This window comes from Borostomias antarcticus, assembly GCF_949987555.1.
Source record: "Borostomias antarcticus genome assembly, chromosome: 16".
Classification (NCBI taxonomy): Eukaryota; Metazoa; Chordata; class Actinopteri; order Stomiiformes; family Stomiidae; genus Borostomias; species Borostomias antarcticus.
The window spans coordinates 15,142,157-15,168,839 of NC_140249.1; the positions used below are offsets into that span (position 1 = coordinate 15,142,157).

The 26,683-nt window shown below is 48.2% G+C and overlaps 1 protein-coding gene across 1 annotated transcript; it reads right to left on the reverse strand.

Moving 5' to 3' along the window:
• Nucleotides 1-470: 470 nt before the first annotated feature.
• Nucleotides 471-26,683, reverse strand: phrf1 (PHD and ring finger domains 1). The gene is made up of 17 exons (XM_084451094.1): nt 26,567-26,683; nt 25,233-25,423; nt 25,028-25,111; nt 24,508-24,641; nt 24,285-24,376; nt 21,200-21,375; nt 20,589-20,721; nt 13,730-13,839; nt 13,421-13,614; nt 13,214-13,330; nt 12,765-12,913; nt 10,784-12,638; nt 8,498-10,497; nt 8,204-8,265; nt 5,816-5,977; nt 3,882-4,010; nt 471-2,546 (listed from the first exon to the last, which is right to left on the reverse strand). The coding sequence occupies exons 1-17, from the start codon at nt 26,655-26,657 to the stop codon at nt 2,403-2,405; spliced, it is 5,823 nt and encodes a 1,940-aa protein (XP_084307220.1). The 5' UTR covers nt 26,658-26,683; the 3' UTR covers nt 471-2,402.

Below are 26,683 nucleotides of genomic sequence, written 5' to 3' on the forward strand. Positions count from 1 at the left end.
TCAGCAGGATGGACAGCAGTGATACTTGCAGTACAGACCTTTGGTCTACTGTCCTACAGTATGCAACTATGTATGTAGGTGGAGGAAGCGTAGATAGCACAGTGCTACAGGTCAAAGTCAGAACACCACAGTAAACTACTAGTGTGGCTCTCCAGGGCAGGGGGAGTGAGATTTGTAAGGCTTACTGCAAAGACTTATGGGAGTGCTGTTGGTGGGTGGCAACGCGTCCGACAGTTAAAACATTACCGGAAAGCTATGACATCTATGGGTTTGCTGGATGACTGTAGTCTAACAACAGCACGGTTCTTCCTGGGAAAACGATCAGTATTTCTGGTGACAGGAAGGTTAAATCAAATCTAGAGAAAAAGAAAAAGACATAAATGATTTATTCTTTCTTTATTAAAACCTAGTCCCAGAGAAGTATTTACAAAGTCAGTTGGAACCTTTAGTTCCAGACGTGTACAGGCATGTGAAGGCAGAGTAGGAGGTTGCCCAGGCAGGAGAACAGATATACAACAGTTCAATATCTGAGGGAACATCCTCTCCGTTTGTCCCAGTTAATCCCGCAAACAATGACTACTCACTAGCCCCAGCAGGTCAGTGTGGGGACAAGCACTAACAGGCATTTCTACCATTCTCCTCACACTTTAGGAAGGACTGTTTCAGATGCAGCTAGTCATTTTCTGGAACACATTTGTTCATGTTAACATTAGCAAATCAAGTTAATACATTATAACGGCAGAAAAGAATGAAGTGGGACAAATCCTGTTTTCCTAATTCGTTTGTGTTCCCTCTTTTGTAGAAACGCAGCCTCGAGTGAATGAAGAAAAAAAAAAAAGAGACAAACATTCAGATCAACTCAAGCACCTGTTGTTTACAATCCCAGGAGGGACAGGGCACGTCCACAGCAGGTCCACCTCTCATGCTCACCTCCGGTACGCGTTCTTCTATGTAACTGTTGACAATCACATGAGCATATCAAACGAAAGACATACAAGATTACTGTGTGGAAAAACACAAAACCGTGAAAGTGATTGCACAAGTGAGGAAGTGATCCGTAGTTTCCCTGGTAAAAGTGAGCGCTCGGTGGACAACAATCAAGTGTGAATCACGTTCAGATAACCATCTAAGGTCGTCATAATTTGGGGTGCAAGACGGGCACGAAGCAGTTAGAGGCTTTCCAATAAGCTTGACAAAACTGATCCTACACAAACTATAAACCGCAGTTCAAGTAGAGAAAAACCAGGTACTGTGTCTGAAGATGGTGGAGCACTCACAGCTTCAGACATACAAGCTCGACTCAAGAACAGTGTTTTCACTGGGTGCTCGGCACATTACTGGTCAACCTAAACCGACTGATATCGATGAACAGCAGACAGATCTGAGCTAAGGCGCGGTGACCCGGTTCCTCGTGTCATGATCAGTAGGTAACTCTCCACGGGGCCCTCAGGAGCACAAAGAAACATCACAAAATACAACTCTTCAAAATCAAAGGAACCCAGAGACAAGGCATCTAAATAATACGATGGAAGCAATTCAACTCAACTGGAAGACAACACAAACTGATATTTCAAAATCGTATCTTTCCACAAAATCTAAAATCCTAAATCATTCATATTTGTCCCTTGTTGGTTTTCTACAAAATTGCATACAGTATATTTCTTTAATGTAATATATTCCTGTACATATACTATATATATACTAATGCAAACATCACTCTTCACACCACTTATCCAACAAAATGAGGATTATTGCCACTGATAAATACACACACATATATATAGAAAACTAGAATACAACATGGCGTCCATCCTTCCAGCCATTCTGCCTGTAGTTAGCTACACCAGGCTAGGCTACTCAGTTACTGGAGCGGATATCCAAGGGCTGTTTCTAAGACGGAAGACTGAAACCGTATACATGGCAACATGGGGGATAGACATGGCTGTGTCCTTGAAGCTCCTTTCAGAAATGCAAGCTGACGTTTGCGAGTGTATGCCAGAAGTCTGGATATTATTGTTTATTTGTTTTGTTGTATGTTGTTTTGTTTCGTATGTTTCATTTATTGTATTTGTCTGTTTTGTGGCCTGCTGTTACTATACGACCCTCTCGAAAACGAGATACCTCTTGAGATACAGTAACTCCTAACAAAGAAATAAATTCAAATTAACAAATACAAGACATTGCCTGCTCTATAAATCCTTTCAACAATATACAAACAAAATTTATTTCCCCTCCAACCCCACCCCAAAACAGGACAGCATCAAGTGTCTGTCAGGGCATCCAAAGAGTCCAGGATTCTCTCACGACGTATCACCATCCAGACCAAATCAAATGAGACCAGGAAAAGGGTTGGGATGAGTCTTCCGGTATTACGAGGATGGATCCGGATCTTCTGGTCGTCATCAGGGGCTGTCGGAGTCTTTGGCCCCCTCCATCTGCGCGCTCTTCCCTCCGTGTTTCCTGGCGTGTCGGTATTTGTCGATGTAGGCCTTGACCAGGTTGGCCACCTTCACTGGGTTGATCTCCCCGCTCTTGCTGTGGCACACCTTCCAAAAAATAAGGAGAAAAATGGTAAATGGACTGCGCTTATATAGCGCTTTTATCCAAAACGCTTTACAATGGCCTCTCATTCACCCATTCACACACCAATGGCGGCCGCTGCCATGCAAGGTGCTAGCCTGCTCATTGGGAGCAAGGTGGGGTTCAGTGTCTTGCCCAAGGACACTTCAACATGTTGTCAGAAGGAGCCGGGATTCGAACTGCCGACCCTACGATCATTAGATGACCCGCTCTACCTCTTGAACAACAGCCATCCCAAAAATTTAATAAGGGTAAACGTTAGCCCAGTCAAATCATTCATCTGATTCACAGCATGAAGACGACTGGGGCTGCCATGTTTCTGTAACAATGTATTTTGATTCGTATTCAGATCTTTATTTGTCACATGTAAACGTACGGTGTACAAACACAGTGAAATGTTGCTGCCGGCTCCGTGATGTGCTCAATTACAGATAGGTTACACATACACAGTTTACAAATGACACATCTATACAATATAAGATCAAATACAAAGTACCAGTATGGATGAATTATGTACATGCTATAAGTATGTTATAAGCAAATAATCGAGGGGGGGGGGGGGTTATGTACATGCTATAGCTATGAATACATAATCCCGGGTGTGAGATATGCTGTCATCTGCATTAACAAGTATGGTGTTGTTATATACACTAGATATTTTTTCACTGTGTACACTGGGTATAGTGACACTGTCTACACTGACTAGAGTGGTTGGGGTACCGGATGGCTTGGAGGAAGAATGGACCTGCTAGAGGCATGCGTGCCTAAGAAACCGCTAAGAGTGAGAGCTGCAGTTGCTCATAAGGTCCAGCCCAATGGGCCGTTTACGTGCTAGTATCAGATCAGATCAAATCAGATGACCGAATGGGTCTGAAGATCCCGCGGGCCAACCTGATAATGAAAGGAGATGGGGCTTTTGCAGTGATGGCGCCGAAATTGTGGAACAAGCTACCTTTAAAATATCAAGTCCGCCAATTCCCTAGGCACTTTTAAGGCCTTGCTTAAAACCCATCTTTTTGATCAAGATGTTCTCCAAGTTAGTTTGGTGCTTTTGTATGGCTGAGGTGTAACGTTTAAATGTCCCCCCCTGTCTGTCTGATTGGCTGGTTGTTTGTACATGTCATCTTAAATGTCATCAATGTACTTTTTTTTTTTTTCTTTCCCCAGGCTGCGCCCTGGGACGATGTCAAAGTTGGACGGGGGGCGCATTATAAATGAAAATATAATATATCATAGTATCAAGGGGAACTGTCCCAGATGTGTTTTTGCATAAAGAACATGATTTAGTCGAGGCTGTGTACCTTCTGGACCGCCTTGCGTAGGATCTCCTTGTACTCATCCTTGGTGATGTCTCTCTTCTGGTAGAAGGGTTTGAGCGCCAGCTTCACCTCCTCTACAGCTCGCTCCTGCATATGCAGCTTCTTCATGTACTGGGGACAGTAGGCAAAGTACATACCGTTATTGTTGACGTTGTTGTTGTTGACAGAGGACAGTAGGTACACATACCATTGTTGTAGATGTTGTTGTTGTTGACAGCAGTAAAGTGTCAGTGTCTACTGCTTGTACTTCTACTTCATGTGGCACTCACACAGAAGCTCTCACAAACATTTCCATGTGTTGCTGGGTTTAGGCTACAATTTAGTTTTATTATTATTATTATTATTAGTATTATTGGCTCCGCCCAGCGGATAGATATATATTTTACCTCTACCTTTACTTCTACCCCTCCCAGAGGCATGGACACATGGCTAGTGCCCCTCTACCCCTCTCAGAGGCATGGACACTTATCAGTTACACCGCCTAAAAGTCTCTTCAATGTGCTATATTTATACTGAGAAGTGAGTTTAACCATTTCAACTCGATTACACCAACAACATGCATTAATGGGCGGAGCCCTGTGCTGTCTGAGCACCCTTTCTAGTTATTATTATTATTATTAATATTACTATTACATTATTTCTCGGATCAGAAAACATGCAGTACTGTGCAAAAGTCTTACGTCACCCAAGAAAAGTATGAATGAATAAAAACACTATATGACATGAGATTGAATAATAAACATTAATACAATAAAAAGTAACATGAATTACTAATGTTTATTTATATCTTGTGTTCAAGCTGTCCTAAAGAATTTTGTAGAAACAAAAGAAAGACCCAAAAAGCCTTCTGCATCTAATGAACAGTGCCTAAAGGTCACTTCCTCATCTGATGAACGGTACTTAAAGGTCGCTTCCTCAAGGGTCAGAAGGGAATCCAGGGAAGTGCTTGTTCAGCACCTGGCAGAGACATCTGAAACCAGAGTACGCGCTTCGACTGTGAGAAGTCTTCTGGTCTCGTTTGGCGCGCTGCAGTTTAGAAACCATTCTTGTGGAAAGGCAATGAGTAGAAGACATGGCAGTATAGCTAGTGGCAGAAAGTCTTATGGAGTGACGAAGTCTAAATTTGAAACTGTTGGTTCACAAAGCCGCCAATACTGTAAGTATGGAAGTAGTGGAAGAGGGGTTGGTGAGAAGAACACTGAAGCCTGTCTGAGGCCTCATGTGAAGCACTGCCATGGTCTGAGGGTGGAGGGGAACGGGTCAGAATTGATGGAATGATGAATACTGAGAAATAGGAACAGATTTTGATTCATCATGCTGCACTTTCGGGAAAATGACGGAAAACTTCCATCTTTCAGCATAACAACCCCAAACATACTGCAAAGTCCAAACACAAATAAGACCTATTGGAGCAGAGGTCTGCAGATGGAACACTTACAGTACTAGATTGGCCTCCTCAGGGACACCGCCTCAACATAATTGAAGCTGTTTAGAATTACGTAAGTCAAAATCATATAAAGAAGAGTTCTACAGTATCTCTTATAAAGACGCTTGGAAGAAAAATAATAGTTACACAGCAGTGTGCCAAAGCGAACTGCTTCAGTTTTTAGGGAGGCTAAGGGAGGCTTTTAGAAACACGAAATTGCTGTTACTTTTTATTGTATTGTTTATTGTAATGTTAGTATTTTGAACTATAGACTATAGCAAATGAACAAAAGACTGTGCACAGTACTGAACATAAACACATTAAAGCAAGTTGAAACTACCGCTGGGATCGTGTAATTGCTAGGCGCACACGGAGGAAAATATAGGCTTTTTTCAGGGAATACGCATTTGTGTAATCCAGGCCTAAGGCACTGACGGCTAAATGTGCAGTACTGACTCAGCTCGTCGAATCCGTTCCCTCAAGGTCTCACCTTATCTTTTCTGGATTCATCTGTGGCTCCGTCCTCGGAGACGCCCTCTGTGGCCTGGCCCTGCCCGGGGATGGACAGCCCTGCTGGGGTCAGACTGTGGGCGCTGCCCTTCCTGGAGCCTTGGAAAGAAGGGTCACCGCCAGGCACTGACCCAAACTTGTCCTATGGAGGGCAGAGAGGGTCAAATAAGGGCTGCGATGGTCAGATGTAAACCTGAGCGGATATTAGTAAACTGTAAACGGTTATTAGTGATGAGAATGAGATGGTCGCACACACTGTATACACACATTACACTTTGTACACTCATTGTGTACACATTGATCGCACTCCATTTTGTATTGTTTTTTGTGTTTGTGTTTTGTACTGCTCATTTGCACTGTCCTGTCTTTGCACTGTCCTGTCTCGTCCCTGCACCCTGTCCAATGTTGTCTCCATGTTATGCACCACTGACCGAAACAAATTCTCCTATGTTGTAAACTTCCTGGCAATAAACAGATTCTGATTCTGATAAGGTTAACAAAGACCTTAGTTATTGTGACTTTGCCCATATAGACACTGCGTTACACAAGGAAATTCCAATGAGGCCAATATTGACATTATATCATGATCATATATTTGTGATCATTATGTCAACAACCTGAGTCAAGAATCCACTTCCCACTGTAACAGAGTGAAAGGAGCGCATTGTCAACGCTTAAAACAAGGAGTGCTCTGCCGATTACATCACTGGTGACTCAACAGAAAAACACTCTTTCAGTTCTGATTTCCCCGGAATGGTTTTACTTTCATTTCGTCTCAAAGTGCCCTCCCAGTTGCAGTTTCAGTCACATGACCCATCATGTGCCGAGTACGGGTACAAAGCCAATGGAATGAAGCTTCACTGTGAAGTCAGCACTACTGCGAACTAACTGGGCAAAGACTGCCCTCCTCTGGCCGTTTAGAGAAGGACATGAACCTCATTGCACACAGGGCTTGACATAAGCACTGGCCCGCTGGCCTGCTGCTGTCTTAAACACCTCCGGGCCAGTAAATAACGCTTTTCAATCGCCCGCTCAGGCCAGTGCAAATATAACTTTGAGATATACGTATATATCTATATCTATATATAGAGAGAGGGATTTGATTTTTAGAGAGACAGACAGACAGACAGACAGACAGACAGACAGATAGATAGATAGATAGATAGATAGATAGATAGATAGACAGACAAGCTTACAATTGTAATCCCATAATAAAACACATTTTTGAGAGATTTGTGACTACGAATCGTTTTTGGAGAATAGGCAGGTACCACGGCTGCAGTCAAATTCCACAAACAAGGCAGAGAGCAACAGAGACGCAATGATCACGAGTGAGTTCAGCCTGACAAAACGTTTATATTTTGCTATGCTTTCCAGGTTGAACGACACGTTTTCTCTGTGTTACCCAATGAGCAGTGTTCCGACACACCACCGTTTAACACCACCGTTTAACGTTTGTTACATTTTGTCAGGGCTGAAGTTCAACTCGCCCCAGCTGTAAGCTTCGCATGACAAAAAAAATAAACCTCCGAGCCTTTACTCTGATTGGCCGTGGTAGCGCGCCAGTGCGAGAGCTTGAATGTGAAGACAAGCCAGCCGAATACCTTGTACATAGCTGATAGCTGCTAATAAAATGTTTCTGAAGGCACCTGCTGCCGGCAAAAAACCTCGCAAAACTGAAAAAAGGAGCCACCTTTCACCAGAAGCACCATAATAAACATTGACTTTACATGTACTTGTATCACGTCATTGTTCTGAAGCATGATGATGATCAACCACTCTTCACTCGATGACAAACCACTGATATCTGATTCTATAAAATGCCTGCCATGCATGTCCTGTTTAAGCGTTAGCAAAATGTGGCTACATCTTCCAGGCTAGTGATACAACATTGGGGCCAGTAACTTTGAAAATCCACTGGCCCTCTGACTGTATGTCAAGCCCTGGCACATGTTACGTACTTGTACCCCCCCCCCCCCACACACACACACGTTACGTACTTGTACCCCCCCCCCTCTATGTTTTTCTCGAGGGGTCAGGGAAGAATTTTTACAGCTCACTTATCTGGCCCCTGGGTGATACTGTTTTTTTGCTTCCCTCTGGAATATGTAGGGGTGGGTCGTCTGCCCACCTCCCTTGTTCTCTGTAAAGCGCATTGTGTTGCCTCTGGGTATGAAATGCGCTATACAAATAAAGCTTTGATTGATTGATGTTTTTAAACATATGTCTGCGTTTTGGACCTTGTACATTACACATAGATATGCTCCATATAGTAAGACAGAGGAACAGCATGTCTGGATCAACATCCTCATGCACAGTTCTTCAACAGAAGAGACATGATTGGCTGTAGAGGGTTAACTGGCTGTACCTGCATGGAGGTGGGTCTGCGCGCTCCTTCCTGTTTCAACCTGAGTTTGTAGAGAGCCAGTTCTGAGGGAGAGGAGGACAGGATAAATACTTAGAACAACTACTGGACTCCCTGCCACCAATCACGTAACACACAGGACCATCATGATGGCTTTCTGTGTTGTAGTTTTCGAAGTAAAACCTAGTTAAAAATAAAAAATAAAATAAAAAACTTAACTTAGTCAAACTAGTCGTGGTTTTGAAACGTAGCCTACTTTTCAACAGAAATCCAACCACGTCACCAGGGGATACTCACTGCCTGTCCTCTCTGGGTGGGGGGCGCCCTCCGGTTCCTGGATGTTCCAGGTCACCCTCTTTCCCCCGGGGGCTTTGCTCTTGGCTCCCGCCGTCGCTGGCACCAGCTCTCCCTCAGTCTTCACCTCCGCCTCCCTCTCCTGCTTGATCCCAGCTCCACCCATCCCTCCCTCTGCCGTCTCTGCCGTCTCGTTCTTCACAAAGTCCAGGTTGTCCAGCATCATGTCCACGTTGAAGTCTTCGTCAGAGTCAGGGGCCTCATCAGGTTCCTGTTTCACAGCTGGCATCTCTGCGAGGACACTGGCTGGTGTCTCCGGTATCTCTGCTAGGACATTGGCTGGTGTCTCCGGTATCTCTGCTAGGACATTGGCTGGTGTCTCCGGTATCTCTGCTAGGACACTGGCTGGTGTCTCCGGTATCTCTGCTAGGACATTGGCTGGTGTCTCCGGTATCTCTGCTAGGACACTGGCTGGTGTCTCTGGAATCCCTGCTAGGACATTGCCTGGTGTTTCCGGTATCTCTGCTAGGACATTGGCTGGTGTCTCCGGTATCTCTGCTAGGACATTGGCTAGTGTCTCCGGTATCTCTGCTAGGACATTGGCTGGTGTCTCTGGTATCTCTGCTAGGACATTGGCTGGTGTCTCTGGCATCTCTGCTAGGACACCGGCTGGTGCCTCTGGCATCTCTGCTAGGACATTGGCTGGTGTCTCTGGCATCTCTGCTAGGACACCGGCTGGTGTCTCTGGCATCTCTGCTAGGACACCGGCTGGTGCCTCTGGCATCTCTGCTAGGACACCGGCTGGTGTCTCTGGCATCTCCGCTAGGACACCGGCTGGTGTCTCTGGCATCTCTGCTAGGACACCGGCTGGTGTCTCTGGCATCTCCGCTAGGACACCGGCTGGTGTCTCTGGCATCTCTGCTAGGACACCGGCTGGTGTCTCTGGCTGGGCCTTTGGCACCGGAGGGGGTAGAGAGGTGGACTCCTGTTGGCTGTCTGCTAGGACTGCAGCCAGGGGAGTCGGGCTGGGGCTGGGGGTGGTGGTGGGGCGTGGGGGGGCAGGTGCTGTGGGGGGTGGGGGGACGCTGGGGTGGTGGTGCTGCTGAGGCAACTGAGACCAGAGAGGCTCAGACTTGATCTTGATGGTGGCCATGGACACCTGTTGTTTATCGCTCTCACCTGACGGCGCCGAGGGACCAGGCTCACGTTTGGGAGGGGCCGGTTTTTCTCTCTTGATCTCCTTGTGTTCCTTCTTCAGGTAAAAGTCCTTGATAGCGCCCAGGGAGGCCGCCTGCGTTCGCCCTTTCTCGCTCGGCTCATCGTCCGACGAATCTTCTCCGAATATATCGAAGCAAGTGAGTTTCTCTTTCTTGACCTCTTTGGCCACTTTGGTTTCCGCGACCGGTTTGGCTGAGGTACGGCCGGCTGGTCCGAGGTGGTCGTGGTCGCTCTCCTTTTTGACCTGGGAGATGGAGAGGGGTTTCAGCCCTGAGACGGAGGAAGAGGTCTCTCGTTTGGTATCTCTCTCCTTTCCTGCTGCCTCTACGGTGACCCGAGGCGGTTCCTTCTCTCTTCTCCTCTCTCTCTGTTCCTTCGGCTCCTTGGATGAAAGAGCGGAGGACGACCCTGATGATGTTGTTGTTATTGCTGCTGTTGTTGTTGTTTTCTGTGGACCCTTTGATGATCCTTTGTCCTTGTTCCTCTCTCTCGACCTCGAATGTGACCGCGACCGCGGTCTCTTCTTGTCTTTGGACCCTGACTCGACCTTGTCTTTTAAGCGTGAGTAGGATGATGAAGGTTGTGATCTGGAGTGGTCTTTCCTCCTATCCCTGGACCTGGACCGTGAACGAGACCTGGACCGGGACCGAGCGCGCCTCTTGTCCTTGCACACCCTCTGTCCCCTGTCTCTTCGGCTCCTCCCTCTGTCGTCGTTCCTCTCCCTGCTCCCTCTCTTTGGCCTCCTCCTCTTCCCTCGCTCTCTGCTGCTGGAGCTGGACCCAGACCTGGGAAGAAAGCACACTGTCAGCCAAGCAGACTACCAAGACCAAGACTGGAAAACACAGCCAAGGAGACTACCAAGACGTGCACCAAGACTGGAAAACACAGTTCGTCAAGCAGACTACCAAGACATCCACAAAGACTGGAAAACAAAGTTAGCTAAGGACACTACCAAGACATCCACCGAGACTGGAAAACAGTCAGCAAAGGAGACTACCATGACTTCCGCAGAGACTGGATCTAAGAAACAGAAGAGAAATACAGGATTAAAAATGAAAAAAAAGACATTACCTTGACCTTCTCCTGTCTTTAGAGCGAGAGCGTGAGCGTCTCTTCGTCCTGTTTGACCTCTCGGAGGCCCCGGAGTCGGAGCTCTCAGAGGGGGAGTGCGTCCTCCTCCTGTCCCTGGACCCCGAACGTCTGCTCCTCCTCTCTCTCCCCTCCTCTCCTCTCCTCCTCCCCATCTGGCCTGAGGACCTGTGGGGGGACTGGGACCTGGACCTGTCTGGACTGTCCCTGGGCTCCTCTTTGACCTCCGTCTTCACCTTCCCCTCTCTGGGGAGGCTGGGGGCAGAGCTGGAGGCAGAAGGAGCCATCTTCTGGAGGGAGGGGGTACTGGCGGAGGACTGGCCCTGTAGCCCCCTCTTCTCCTCTGGCCTCTCAGTCTTAAAAGAAACCAGGCCGTCAGGCAGGGAAGTGGTGGTTCTGCTTACCCCAGGTATGGGTGCGTGTTTTGGGCTCTCACCGGGCCTCTCACAGTCCCTGGTGTCTGAGGGCTGTGGTTCTTTCTTCACCTTAACAAGTTCCCCTGAGCTCTCGACCACCTCCTCCAGCGTCTCGGCTTTCACCTGCTGCCCTGCACCGGCCTTGCCTCCCAAACCAGGAAGCTTCGCCTCAGCCCGAGTATGCTGGGGCTTGCGGTCCGCAGCCTGGCTCACGGCCTCCTCTTGCGTCTCAGCTTTCACCTGCTGCCCTGCGCCAGCCTTGCCTCCCACACCAGGAAGCTTCACCTCACCCCGAGCATGCTGGGGCTTGCGGTCCGTAGCCTGGCTCACGGCCTCCTCTTGCGTCTCGGCTTTCACCTGCTGCCCTGCGCCGGCCTTGCCTCCCACACCAGGAAGCTTCGTCTCACCCCGAGCATGCTGGGGCTTGCGGTCCGCGGCCCGGCTCTCGGCTTCACCGTCCGAGCTGCCGGAGTCGGAGCCCGTGGGGTGGAAGGGGTCGTATCTGTCGGCCTCCTCTTTGACCTTGGCGTGCGAGGTCAGCAGCTTCTGCTTGCTCCTGCGCTCCTTCCTCCGTCGCTCCTCCTCGTCCTCCGAGCTCCCCGCCTCAAGGCCGCCGCTTCCCCTTGGCGCCGCCCCAAGCCGGCGGGCGCGCCATGAGTTCCCGCTGGCGTTGATCCGGAAGCAAACCGTCGAGGACGACGACGACGGCACCGCTGAAGAGGAGGAGGAGCGCTGGGGAGGGTTGGCCGGGGAGCCGGAGGAAGAGGAGGAGGAGGAGAAGGAGTTGGCGAAGCCCGAGGAGGGCCCCGGTCGGTCGGGTCTGTGGGTCGGTCCCTCCGGCCTCCCCTGGGGCTGCTGGTCCAAGCTGCGCTGCCGACCTCGGTTGCCCGTTAAGCCATTACTGCTGCTGCTGCCGTTAGCGCCGCCGCCGCTACCGCTGCTGCTACTGCCGCTGCTGCTCCCCCTGCTGATGCCGCCGTCAGCCTGGCCGCCGCTCTCGCGCTTGATCCTGGGTATCCTGGGCAGCACCGACACATCCACCCACACCGGCTTGGGGGGGCCGGCCTTCTTGGCCTGGGGGCGGGGGGGTGCCGTCTCTCTGCCTCTGGAGCTTGAGTCTGGGGCGGCGGAGGCAGGGTGGTTGCCTCTGCGGGGGGGTCCGACGGTGTCGGCCCGCCGGTGGCTAGGCCCAGGCGCAGAGGGGGGCGGGAGGCGCGGGTGGCCCGGGGCAGGGGAGGAGGGGGTGAGGGGGGACAGGGAGGGTCCTGGGGAGCTGTGGGAGGAGGAGGGTCCGGGGACATCTCCGTTGGGGTGCGGAGAGAGAGCGGCGGGTCCGGGATTGGGGGACGCCCCCGGGGTGACCTGGGGAGTCGCCGTCGCTCCGGAGCCGCCCAGCATCGGCGAAGACGACGACGCGCTCGCTGAAACCCAAAATGTAAGAAGCGTAGTTAGAAACGGGGGCTGGGGGGGTCACTGTCGTGATCTAGCATCCAGTGTGATATTCACTACTGGAGAAGGGATAAGGACAAGCAGAGAGTCACACACACCTGGCTTGATCGCCTTGAGGGAGCCGTCTCTGTTGATGACCACGTCGGAGCTGTCCATCATCAGCATGCTCTGCCCTGATAGGATGCTGCCCAGCAGGTCGGGCACAGCGGGCGCCTCCTCCTCCGCCTGGGGCAGACTCAAGCCCTGCCTACAACACCACGGCAAACCACAGGGGACAGCGCTCTCATAGCTGACCCCAATTTAGGATCTCCATCTTCACGGCACGGCTAGTATAGAAATGCAAATATGTGTTGACCGAGTACTTACTGTCACACTGTAAATGGTCACGTGTGTATAATGATTACAATTGAGCTGGGGACGCGGATAAATCACACAACGATGTCTGAAGAATGCAGTTTGGAGTGTGCATTGGGGGAGTGCATGTTCAAGTGAACAGTATACTGGGTACGGGATGACCAGCGAGTCGTTGATGGAGGGGGCGGTATACCTGGAGAGGCCGGCGGTGATTGGGCGGGCCACGGGCTGGTGAGAGCGTAGGGCCGAGCGAGAGAGGCCCCGCCTCTTGGCGTCCAGCAGCGACGTCGCCTGCTGCTCCTCTTCCTCGCTGAGGAGACACGATCGACATTGTTGAGTCGGACGCACGCGTGCTACACACACACACACACACACGCACGATACGACAAGCTGCCATTACCCGTTATTGAAGGGGTCCAGGTCAGAGGGGTCTCCGTAGACGGAGAGCGAGGCCGCCCCGATGTCGGCTCGCATGCTGCCCAGGGTGTGCTCCGAGGGGCGGTACACCGAGGGGAGGGTTGCACCCTTCTTGGGCTTCGCTATGCCCAGGCTGCGGGCTATCCGGCCACGAGACGTCGGCTGCTTCTTCGCCACCTGGGGAACGCCGCAAATTCAGCTTTCGGCACGTACATAAACGGCAATTCACAGATACATTCCAACTACGTTCCGGGTACGTTCTCCGCGGTGCGGGCGTGTTGAAAACGCTCACCAGCTTTCTCCTGGACTTGGTTCTCCTGGCTTTCCGCCGGCGTCTCTTCACCCCTGTGCCCGCCGCTTTGCCCTTCTCCCCCGACGACTTCTTACTTTTCCTGCGCTTCACTGTGGAACACACAGCAGAGGCACATGTATCACCCAAAACCAGGTCTGTGCATGAAGCCAGTTTGTTTTGTTTGTTTATTTGGATCCCTTTTAGCCCTATTGGGCTATTCCTCCAAGAGTCCATAGCATAAAAACATTTAATACAGATAACAGAAACATAATAGTCTACATTTATAGAAGTCTAAGGCCCAATCCCGATACCCCTAATCTGAAACTGCATCATAATAAGCCCCTGATGTCTACTTGATAATCTAGTACAGGTTTGACAGGTGTCAGCCATGTGGTTTTTGATCTAGGCCTGGTCTAATGTGGTCTAGATGGACAAAAAAGATTGAAATCCCTCTTTTTCTCTCTTTCACAAATAGGACAAAGGTTTCACAAATCTGAAACTGCATTTCAATGAGTGTCTGTTGTCTACTTGATAATCTAGCACAGGTTTGACAGGTGTAAATCATGTGTTTTTTGATCTAGGCCTGGTCTAATATGGTCTAAATGGGGGAAAAATAGTGAAATCGCCCTTTTTCTTGCTTTCACAAATAGGACAAAGGTTTCACAAATCTGAAACTGCATCATAATGAGCCCCTGATGTCTACTTGATAATCTAATACAGGTTTGACACCCCCCTTAGCCCTAGCCCTTAGCCCCACCCCTACATTTTGCGGGTTCACGCGTAGGGTAGTGTGTCCCATTCCTTTTAGCTTCGAGGGCTAGGGGGCATATCAAGGGCTAGTGGACGTTCAAACAGCCCTTCAAAACAAGGGTTTTCAGATGCTGATTTGAAACCGAGGGGTAGATGAAAACTCACAGAATGCTTTGCGAACTGAGGCAGTGATATGAAACATAGCTTCCGGTGCCATGAAAAAATATGAGAAAGAAGCCCAATATCTTCACAAATAAACATAAAAAAATTGTAAAATCTGTGGAAATAGTTTAAAGTAGATGCAAAGGAACATGTCATTGGATCGTTATGACACAAAAAAATCGCTATTCACAATGTCATCTGCATTTCATTGTTGGCCTAACTTAACAGCATTTTGATGTTCCAATAGGCTACAGTGCAATGTTGAATCTAATCTAAATCTAATCAATAGAACTTTGTGTAAACAACTATTTTTGATTGACAATTGATTCCATGTCCTGTTCATGAAGTCCGAAAAATAATCCAGTAGCATTTTTTCTGCACTTCTCTGCTCATCTGATATCAGTGCATTTCTATGGGCAGGACTAACGTTAACAGCCGATATGTAAACATGCTTCCTGGCTGTATAATTGATCAATCTGTTTTGTTCCGTCCTGAAATTTAGCCAGATTTGTCACTATAATAATAGTAATCATACTGTAACATCCCAGGGACTCCACAGAAAATCAGGCAACTAATAAAATCCTGATTGAAGACGTAGCGAGTGGTGTCCCATTTCTTAGGTAAAGATTTCAACCCCTATCCTTTGTGGCTCCATTCTGAAGGGCCACCACCCAGTTGAGGGCACTCCAAAACTAGGGGCTAGGGCTAAGGGGGAGTATTGAGATTGGACCTAAGTGTAAATTTAACACATTCACACACACTGATGGCATAAAACACACAACACAAACTACTGTATGCATACATGCTATACCACCCAATTATTCTTTAAATTTTACATTTACATCCACACCAATATACCATAAGTAGTAGTCATGGTAATCTTCAATTCAGGTTGCCTAAAATAGCATAGCAGTACATTGTCAACACAAATACAAATATTACAAATACACTATATTGCCAAAAGTATTCACTCACCCATCCAAATAATTTAATTCAGGTGTTCCAATCACTTCCATGGCCACATGTGTATAAAATCAAGCTCCTAGGCATGCAGACTGCTTCTACAAACATTTGTGAAAGAATGGGTCGCTCTCAAGAGCTCAGTGAATTCCAGAGTGGTACTGTGATAGGATGCCACCTTTGCAGCAAGTCCAGTCGTGAAATTTCCTCGCTACTAAATATTCCACAGTCAACTGTCAGTGGTATTATAACAAAGTGGAAGCGATTGGGAACGACAGCAACTCAACCACGAAGTGGTAGGCCACGTAAAATGACAGAGCGGGGTCAGCGGATGCTGAGGCGCATAGTGCACAGAGGTCGCCAACTTTCTGCAGTCAATCGCTACAGACCTCCAAACTTCATATGGCCTTCAGATTAGCTCAAGAACAGTGCGTAGAGAGCTTAATGGAATGGGTTTCCATGGCCGAGCAGCTGCATCCAAGCCATACATCACCAAATGCAATGCAAAGCGTCGGATGCAGTGGTGTAAAGCACGCCGCCACTGGACTCTAGAGCAGTGGAGACGCGTTCTCTGGAGTGACGAATCACACCATCTGGCAATCTGATGGGTCTGACTCTGGGTTTGGCAGTTGCCAGGAGAACGGTACTTGTCTGACTGCATTGTGCAAAGTGTGAAGTTTGGTGGAGGATTATGGTGTGGGGTTGTTTTTCAGGAGCTGGGCTTGGCCCCTTAGTTCCAGTGAAAGGAACTCTGAATTAGAGGTCTTCTCGGGTCCAAAAAGACGGACCCGAACCCGAATGGATCCGATAAATTCGTTCCGAGATCCGACTGGATCCGATCATTTGAAAAAAATATATATACCGACCCGAATTTGTCCCGAGACATTACAGACCCGATCCGATAAATTTCCGAGAGCAGGAGTAGCCTAGGACAGAGACCCGAGTTCGGGTCGGGTCGGCGGATCCGACAGACTATTTAAAGTTGCTACTAAAATGCCACACTGCTAAAAACTTTATCAGGTCGTAGTCTCCCTACAAAATATGGTAGCCTCATACAATCAATCAAATAATCGATCAAAACAGAAAGACCTAACGAAGCTTGTGCCACTTTTTGACATGACCTGACATGCTTTAAAAGATGCGAAGTGCCTGTCTTATATGAATCAAACCGGAACAGTCCGCCACACGTAGTACACTTAACAGCGCCTACTTTCTTCTCCTCTTTGTTGACAATATGCATGAAGTTGGCCCAGACAGAAGAGGTGCCGGTGGGTTTGACCTCTTTATATTCATTATTCTGTCACTTTAGTTTAACATCAGACAAGCTGCTAACGGTGTCCATCTTTCTTTGTTTGCTATTTTCCCTGCTCAACTCGCAATCACGCATGCGTTTCTCTCGTGAGATTCAGCGCTGCGCGCCAAAAGAAAATAATGATTAAAAAAAAGAAACGATTCAGCGCTGCGCTGATCACGGATCTTCTCAGATCCACTCGGGTATTACACATAATGATAAACAGACCCGGGACCGACGGTAATAGAATGGGATCCGACCCGGACCCGACTGACCATAATAAAACGAGGAAACGTGGACCCGAACCCGTACGGGTCTCGGGTCGGGTCTCGGGTCCCTCGGGTATACCCGACCCGTGAAGACCTCTACTCTGAATGCTTCAGCATACCAAGTGATTCTGGACAATTCCATACTTTGTGGGAACAGTTTGGGGATGGCCCCTTCCTGTTCCAACATGACTGTGCACCAGTGCACAAAGCATGGTCCATAAAGACATGGATGAGCGAGTTTTGTGTGGAAGAACTTGACTGGCCTGCACAGAGTCCTGACCTCAACCCGATAGAACACCTTTGGGATGAATTAGAGCGGAGACTGCGAGCCAGGCCTTCTCGTCCAACATCAGTGTCTGACCTCAAAAATGCGTTTCTGGAAGAATGGTCAAAAATTCCCATAAACACTCCTAAACCTTGTGGAAACCCCAGAAGAGTTGAAGCTGTTATAGCTGCAAAGGTTGGGCCGACGTCATATTAAACCCTATGGATTAAGAATGGGATGTCACTTAAGTTCTTATACGTGTAAAGGCAGATGAGTGAATACTTTTGGCAATATAGTGTATATACATATTAGAACACAATTTCCTGCCTAATGGATCAATGAGTTTGCAAGAGCTAGCGGTTTAAGCCGTTTTAACCTCCACCCTGTCCCATTCCCAACATCCCAGAGACATTTTGAGTGACACCAATGGGTGTCATCTTAAAGGGGAACAATGGCCATTTGTTAAAAATAGATATTCACCTGGAGGCTACATAACATAATAGAACAAATAGGGCAACCATCTCACGCCCACGCAGACTGTTCAGACACGCCAGGAAACCGGTAGAATCAAAGTTAACAGCCTCCCATCCCAATGGCAAAATGAATGGAGTATCGAATTTCAACTACTTTTGCAATTAAATTGTATACAAGTGCTGCCCAACAGAACATTGAAATCCACTGGGGCGGAGTGATCCATGACGGGATTTCAGCGCAAGTCAAGTCAGTTATCCCGCTCTCGTCAGGCTGTAGCGGCTCGCATCCAGTTTAAAACTCAGGCGCTAGCCTACAGGGCAATGAAAGGAACAGCCCCCTCCTACCTCCAGGCCATGGTCAAACCCTAGACCCCCTCCCGACCGCTACGCTCTGCTACCTCGGGGCGACTGGTTGCCCCGTCACCTCGAGGCCCCTGCAGTCGATCGACACGGTCACGGCTCTTCTCGGTCCTGGCCCTGCAGTGGTGGAATGAACTGCCCACTGATGTCAGGACAGCAGAGTCGCTGCCCATCTTTCGTCGCAGGCTCAAAACTCATCTCTTCAAGAAGTACTACAAGAATCCTCCCTCCTAAGCACTTATTGTATTGTATTGTATTGCACTGTACTTAAGATTGCGCTGTACTTTAGATTGTACTGTACTTTGCCTTCAGCACTAGATTATGCTCTTAGTCACTTGTTTTAGAAAGAAGATGCACTTGTGAGTTCTTGCAAGTAGTAGTACATTGGACCTCATTCCTGAACGCAGTTAAGAAGAAGTTAAGATTTTTTTTTTTCTTAACTCCACTTACGAAGTTCCCGGGACAATTCTGGCATTCCTGAATGGTTTCTTATCTCGGATTTGTTCTTATCTAAGAACAGGATTTAAGAACGCAGAAATGCAGTCGTAGGTAGACCAGATTGGAGTGCGCCCTTTCGCAAGGGCTGAATTTATGAGAAATCCGAGGCGATTGTGTTCACATCCAGTCTACAGACATCCTAGGCTTGAATAATAATCATAATCATAAATACGAGGATATTTGTATCATTTCCAATTACGTTTCACATTCATGATTCTACAAGGCATCGCGGTGTCCTAAAATAAATAAAAGCACTACATAAACACTGCAAATGGCAGTGAATTAATAAATAAGCACTAAACTCAGTCGCTATACTCAGACTCAGCACAACAGCAATTTATATTCCATAGTCAGAATGGACACATCTACATTCTGTAAATACTGTAAATATGTGAATATCCATAACTCAAATATATCATATGGTCCTACATAAGGACCTATCAAGATCCAAGTACTCATGCATTTAACTAAACTGTAGGCTACAATTCAATCTGCTCTCAGCACATCCCATCCCTTTCATGTAGGCTATATATTTTGCATATTGTATTAAAAGTCCATATAGAGGCCTACCGTCTTGTTTTCTTTTGTTATTTTGTATTGGTTTCTTTCACCTTGCTTAAGCTTAGTGTGCACGTTATAAGAGGCAGTGGAGAAACATCTCACTGCTCATTTTACTGGTAGGCTATGTTGCATGTGACGAATAAAACTAATTTGCACGTGACCTTCAACATCAAGCATGTCAATTGGGAACGTCTCAACTTTTTCTGTGTTGTCTGGGGATTTTGTGTGCACACGACCCTGTAGTAAGGAGCTGGCGGGGCGTTTATGTATGCAAATCCAGGTATACGAGAACGCGCATTCAACTTCAGAAGGGGAGCACAGCTGAGAAGACTTTGGCGGTTTAGGAACACATTTCCACCCATTCATGAATCCGGCGGGGATCTTTCTTAGGGTTGGTTTTACGGAGTTCGTAAGAAGACATTTAAGAAGACACTTAAGAAAACGTTCAGGAATGAGGACCATTGGTTTTTCCTATGTTAATGCAATTATTGTTAGTCGCTTTGGATAAAAGCGTCTGCTAAATGACTGTAATGTAATGTAATGTGACGATTACAGCAGGTAGCATTAGCCAGCTAACTAGCTAGCTAGCAAGCTGTAATTCAATAGATACAAGACGTTTATTGACAGTCATGGTGGCGGAACACAGTAGTAGTAGTGATGAAGCGATATACAGCCGCATACAAGAGCGGGACTTGGCATGCTGAAATCCCGTCATGGATCCCTCCGCTCCAGTGGATTTCCGTTGGGTAGCGCTTGCATGTCGATGACACGGTTTCCCGGCGTGTCCGAACAATCTGCGGTCGCGTGAGCAGATTGTAGTATTTGTTCCATTATGTCATGTAGCCTCCAGAATAATATTTATTTTTAATAAATGATTGTTCCATTGTTCCCCTTTAAGGGAGTGGGTGTTGGTAGTATTGTTGTCTTTGTGTGCGAGTCTGTTCTTTTATTCCAGGTGCAGCAGATGAGACCTACAGTAATTGATTGACCAACTGCAGGCACCTGTGTCAAGTGGTGGGGCCGGGCTATAAACTGTAGGTGGCAATATAGCTCAGCCCAGTGGCTCTTACCCTGTCTTCAGTTGGCCATATGTTGACCATATTCTTTTTGTCTTGTTAACTTTTTCGTTATGTACTATGTTGAATATATGATTTTATTTGCATCCAGTTCTGCGTTTTGTCTTTTGAGTTGCGGCCTCCGAGCTTGTAACAATGTGTTTTATATATATGTGTGTGTGTGTGTGTGTGTGTGTGTGTGCGCGTGTCCCCACCGGTCCTGCGCCTCCTGCTGGTCCCTGCGCGCGGCGCCAGATTGCGCACGTACACGGCGGTATTGAGTCCCGCCACCACTGCGTTGATGGTCTCGTCCAACCAGGTGGACTGCATCAGGAACCTGGGGGCCAGCTGGAGACGGGGACACGCTGACGCTGCATCACTCTACACACACAAGCGCACGCTCCCCCACCTCCTCGGACTCCAGGGTCACGCTACACTACACACACACCCGACTTTACAGAACCTTCACAGCTGATGAGTAGGGTTAGGACAGCCATGACAGAACACACACTAGACATGTTTTTAACCAGGAAGAAAACATAACATATGGCATCCATTTTGGTTACATGGAAATTTGTCTCGTGTCTCCCATCAAAACAAGCATTTTGCAGTCGGCTCGTCCATGTTTTGTGTCGCTTTATATGAATTGAATTGAAACCTTTTATTGCCCCAGAGGGGAATTTGTTTAGCACACGTCAAGCATACATAAAACATTAAAATGTACGCCCATATATATATATATATTTATATATATATATATAATAGTAGTTAGGGGCAGTAGCTGAGAGCAGTGAACACACAGGGAAGTGCATGCCTCATGCCAAACCTGCGCTGTGCGTGCCTGTGTGATGCGGTGGCGGTTGACGTTGGCGCGGACCCTCTCGCTCTGCTGGGTGCGGGCGATGGCCCGGGTGGGCCCCGTCGCAGGGGGGCGAGGGCGGCTGGTGGTGGGGCGGGCGCTGGTCGAACTCTCCGCCTCGCTCAGCTCTTCGGCGGAGCCCCCTGAGTCGGCCAGAGAGAAGACGTGCCAGTGAGGGAACACTCTGGGCCACACGTTTTAGGGTGGCTTTTACACATTTGGACAGAGTTAGCCTAGACTAGCACTGAGGCTAACTCTGGCTCATGTACATGCTTGACTGTTGGTGGGTGTGCATTGTCCCTGATAAATAAACCAGCAAATAAATGAAATATTGACCGTGCAAAGTGTGTACAATTCGGAAATCTGTGTCATCAATTTGTTTGTATATTTAAAGTAGACTTTAAGACAGGCTTGTTTGGTTTTGCCCTCTTAGTTGTTACTTTGTTGTCAAAAATCTCTTTAGTTTGGTTGCAGAAGGGAGGACTGGGTGGGTTTCTGGCTACAGCTGGTCCTAGGTTCGATTCCCTCTTGGGGGAACGATGTCAGCACTGGGGATGTTCTACCCAGGGTCGTCAGGTACTCAGGTGGGGTATATCCCCAGGGTAGTCAGGTACTCAGGTGGGGTATATCCCCAGGGTCGTCAGGTACTCAGGTGGGGTATATCCCCAGGGTAGTCAGGTACTCAGGTGGGGTATATCCCCAGGGTCGTCAGGTACTCAGGTGGGGTATATCCCCAGGGTCGTCAGGTACTCAGGTGGGGTATCTCCCCAGGGTCGTCAGGCACTCAGGTGGGGTATCTCCCCAGGGTCGTCAGGTACTCAGGTGGGGTATCTCCCCAGGGTAGTCAGGTACTCAGGTGGGGTATCTCCCCAGGGTAGTCAGGTACTCAGGTGGGGTATCTCCCCAGGGTAGTCAGGTACTCAGGTGGGGTATCTCCCCAGGGTGGTCAGGTATTCAGGTGGGGTATCTCCCCAGGGTGGTCAGGTACTCAGGTGGGGTATCTCCCCAGGGTAGTCAGGTACTCAGGTGGGGTATCTCCCCAGGGTGGTCAGGTATTCAGGTGGGGTATCTCCCCAGGGTAGTCAGGTACTCAGGTGGGGTATCTCCCCAGGGTAGTCAGGTACTCAGGTGGGGTATCTCCCCAGGGTGGTCAGGTATTCAGGTGGGGTATCTCCCCAGGGTGGTCAGGTATTCAGGTGGGGTATCTCCCCAGGGTGGTCAGGTACTCAGGTGGGGTATCTCCCCAGGGTAGTCAGGTACTCAGGTGGGGTATCTCCCCAGGGTGGTCAGGTATTCAGGTGGGGTATCTCCCCAGGGTGGTCAGGTATTCAGGTGGGGTATCTCCCCAGGGTGGTCAGGTATTCAGGTGGGGTATCTCCCCAGGGTGGTCAGGTATTCAGGTGGGGTATCTCCCCAGGGTGGTCAGGTACTTAGGTGGGGTATCTCCCCAGGGTAGTCAGGTACTCAGGTGGGGTATCTCCCCAGGGTAGTCAGGTACTCAGGTGGGGTATCTCCCCAGGGTGGTCAGGTATTCAGGTGGGGTATCTCCAGGGCCTTTCTGTGCAGAGTTTGCATGTTCTTCCTGTGTTCACAAGAGTTTCCTCCCAAGAACCCCAATATAAAAACATGCAGAAGAACAGATGGCTCTTCAGTCCGGTCCCTGACCACTCTGACTTGGTCCCCAGGCCCCACTGATGAGGCTGAACACTGCTCCTGAACACTGCTGAACCCTGCTCCTGAACACTGCTGAACCCTGCTCCTGAACACTGCTCCTGAACACTGCTGAACCCTGCTCCTGAACACTGCTGAACCCTGCTCCTGAACACTGCTGAACACTGCTCCTGAACACTGCTGAACCCTGCTCCTGAACACTGCTGAACCCTGCTCCTGAACACTGCTGAACCCTGTTCCTCTACACTATTGAACCCTGCTCCTCAACACTGCCCCTGAACACTGCTGAACCCTGCTCCTGAACACTGCTCCTGGCTGCCCCTGCAGGTGGACAGCCTGGGTGGGAGACATGCAGACCACGGGAGATGTATGTGTGTGTGTGTGTGTGTGTGTGTGTGTGTGTGTGTGTGTGTGTGTGTGTGTGTGTGTGTGTTGGGTACTGTCACCGCTCACTCACGTGTGTTTGTGTGTCATGTGTGGCAAATAAAGACCCACAAGGTCCAGTAATGAATTATTATTAATTGTCAGAGACAGTTCGCTCTACTTGCTTGCTACTGCCAAACTGTCTCAACTCTCAATAATAAGGAAAAAGGTTTATTGGGACTGCTTATTGTTTGCCAGATTTCAAACAGAAAGAAACCTGCACCTGTGTTAATTCGATGAAAACTATGACGAAAATTATTTGGCAACGACCTTTATTTAGTTCTTGTCACGAGACGATAACTAAATAAAAACTAGTTTATGATGACAAAATTATGATGAAATCTATTGACATTTTTGTCAACAAATAAAATCTAGACTGAAATCTTAGGGAGGGACGATTTGGGAAGAGATCCAATCAGAATGCAGAAATTTCTGTGAAAGTTGTGGCTCACGCTGAAAAAACTCATACAGGCGAGGAGACACAAATGTTATTCAGCAGCTTCGTCCATCAGTCCAATAGATGGTTCCTCCAAGAGTACATGAGTATGGAAATTCTAGAGAAATGGTTAAATAATGCACTACACTAACTAAACACATTTGATTTTATTCAACTAAATCTACTGTAGATTCAGTCAACTAAAATCATAATGCTATTTAGTCAACTAAAACTAGAGTAAAACAAACAACTCAGATGACTTAAATATGACTAAAACTAAATAGCATTTTAGTCAAAAGACTATGACTAAAACAAAATTTCCTTTCAAAATGAACACTGCTCTGCACATTGTCTAACACACAAGATGTTGCCCTCTGTCCCTTACTAATCAGAAGTGCTCTGATAACAAAGACAACGATAAATGCAGGTCAACCTCTTGCTCTCACACGTCTTCAAAAACATCCTGTACTGCCCGACTGCAAGCGATGGCAAATTCAATACGAGTCTGACGTGAGTGCTTACTTGTGTGGCGATTGTTGGCTTCACACTCCGGGCAAAACCATTCCTCCACAGGAACCGCATCCAGGGGGGGGGTCAGACACTCCATGTGGTACCTTCCATGACAGGGAACACGCTGGGTTGGATGTATCTGTCAAAAACTCTTCCTAGGAAATCTAGAAGACAACTTCTACTTGAGCCGAGGAGGGCCAATCACGCGTCGGGGACGGCGGCGTCATCTCCTCACCCTGCGTCACAGCCGTCACAGAGCAGCAGCCGATCCTCGCGGTCACTCCCCCCGCACACCTCGCAGCTGGTCTGCTCCAGGTCCAGGTCCACCGGGTCCTCCTGGCCCTCCTTCACCGGCTTCTGCACCGTGATCTGAGCATGGCCAGGGACACACACACACACAGGATTAGCACGACCGTGCTTGAGCCACAAGCACATGAAACACACTAATGTGTATTATTGCTGTAGTCAGGCATCCCTAACCCAGACACAGGCTCGCTCATTTAAACAAAGCTGTAGCTCAGTTGGTAGAGCAGGTCGTTCTAACCTAACCCCAAATTACTCCCAGTGAGCAGGTTAGCACCTTGCATGGCAGCTACCGCCATTGGTGTGTGAATGTGTGTGTGAATGGGTGAATGGGTGAATGAGAGGCCATTGTAAAGCGCTTTGAGTGCCGCTAAGGTGGAAAAGCGCTATATAAGTGTAGTCCATTTATCATTTACCATTAAACAGAAACGTGACGTTTGACGACGACTCACCATTTTCTGCACTTTTCCTCCGTAGTCCTTCCTCAGGTAGATGTTATTGAAGACGATCCGGTCCACGGGACAAGAGTTGGCATTCTAACAGAACACAAGTTTTCATCAATTGAGACTTAGGTCTCTAATTCGCTATCGACGGTATAACACATAGAAGGCTTTAAAAACAAACAAAGAATAACAGGAAGAGGTCAGTCCCGCCCACCTTGGACCACTCCAGGATGCACTCCAGGCAGAAGTAGTGGTCGCAGCTCTCCGGGGTGGCCACGGGTTGGCTGTGGAAGGAGTTGAGACAGATGGGACACTTCTCCGCGTCCTCGTCTGAGCTCAGCGCTCCGGTGTCAGCTCCTCCCACTGCCCCTTCCACGGCCTTCCCAGAATCCTCCTCTTCCCCATCTGCCGAGGAAAGTGACGTTTTGAAACTCGAGAAGGCTCCAGTCAAGCAGATTATCGTAAAACCAACACTTAATATACAATTGGTAGGATTTGAAGCATTTAAATATTTCTATATACAGTAGCTATAATACACAGAGACGGCTCAGTTAATCAGACCCTCAATGTTAAGACTCACAAGTCAGTCTCAAAGCAGTGCGCTCAACTAGACTGACGACGTTCGTCCGATTTCATCGCTAAAAGTGTCTGGAAACAATGAGAGATTGAAAAAAGCCTGCACTGCAGAACCAATCCAGCGTCTTTAGGGCGGCCCTCTCTAATGGGGCCGTGAATGTTTTGTTTTAATTCTCCACTCCAGTTTGGAGGACATCATTTCTGGTCTTTCACCCTATTGGAGATTCAGACAGTGGCTCTGATTGGTAGCGTCGGTTTTCGGCGATGCTCTAGCGACGATTTTCAATGGAGACGTCTGCAGACTTTCAGAGGCGGAGATCTCGAAAGTCTGGTATCACGAGACTACCTCTACATAGACCGCTTTCTGGCTCTGCTACAGACATTTTTAAAATACAGTGTCTGCACCCCCAAAAAATGAAAAAAATGCCACTAGGATCTCTGCCAGTGAGTTCTACAGCTTGATTTGGGAGGTGGTGGTGTTTCAGAGCAAAAGCTACATATTGACCACACCCAAGATGCACTCTGTTCTGTTCTGTGCTGTTTTTTTGTCTGATTGTGAAAAAAAAGGGAACAAAAAGGACGGACCACACTCACATACCTGTATCACGCCGCACACACATACACACACACACATACACACACTCACCTATACACTACACTCTGCATACTCACTGTATATACACTGGCTGCACTAGTTTATGTATATTGTTCTTTCTTAGCTTATCCTTTTTTTGCACTAGCCTTTTGTGCTCGTTCTTTGCACTGCCCTGTCTCGTCCCTGCCCCCTGTCCAATGTTGTTTCCATGTTATGCACCATTGACCAAAAGCAAATTCCTAGTATGTTGAAAAACTGCATGGCAATAAATATCAAAAACAAATTCTGATTCTGATATTGTCACTTTAAATCGCTCGTTGTCTCCAGTCAAAGTTTCATCACAGACTAATATCGGCTACACTTTTAAAGCCTCTCACCATCACTCTCGTCCTCCTCTTCCTCCTCCTCGTCATCGGGGTGATCTTCCTCATCTTCATCTTCCCCGCTGTCAGACTCTCCCTCCTCCATCTCTTCCCCCCCTCCATCGTCAGACT

Excerpts from the sequence above, each read along its gene's own strand:
- phrf1 (XM_084451094.1), bottom strand. The coding sequence starts at position 26,657 with ATGGAGGAGGGAGAGTCTGACAGCGGGGAAGATGAAGATGAGGAAGAT. Across the intron at positions 13,615-13,729 it reads CCAAGTCCAGGAGAAAGCTG|GTGGCGAAGAAGCAGCCGAC; the intron begins GTGAGCGTTTTC and ends GGCGTTCCCCAG. Across the intron at positions 13,331-13,420 it reads CTGGACCCCTTCAATAACGG|CGAGGAAGAGGAGCAGCAGG; the intron begins GTAATGGCAGCT and ends GTGTCTCCTCAG.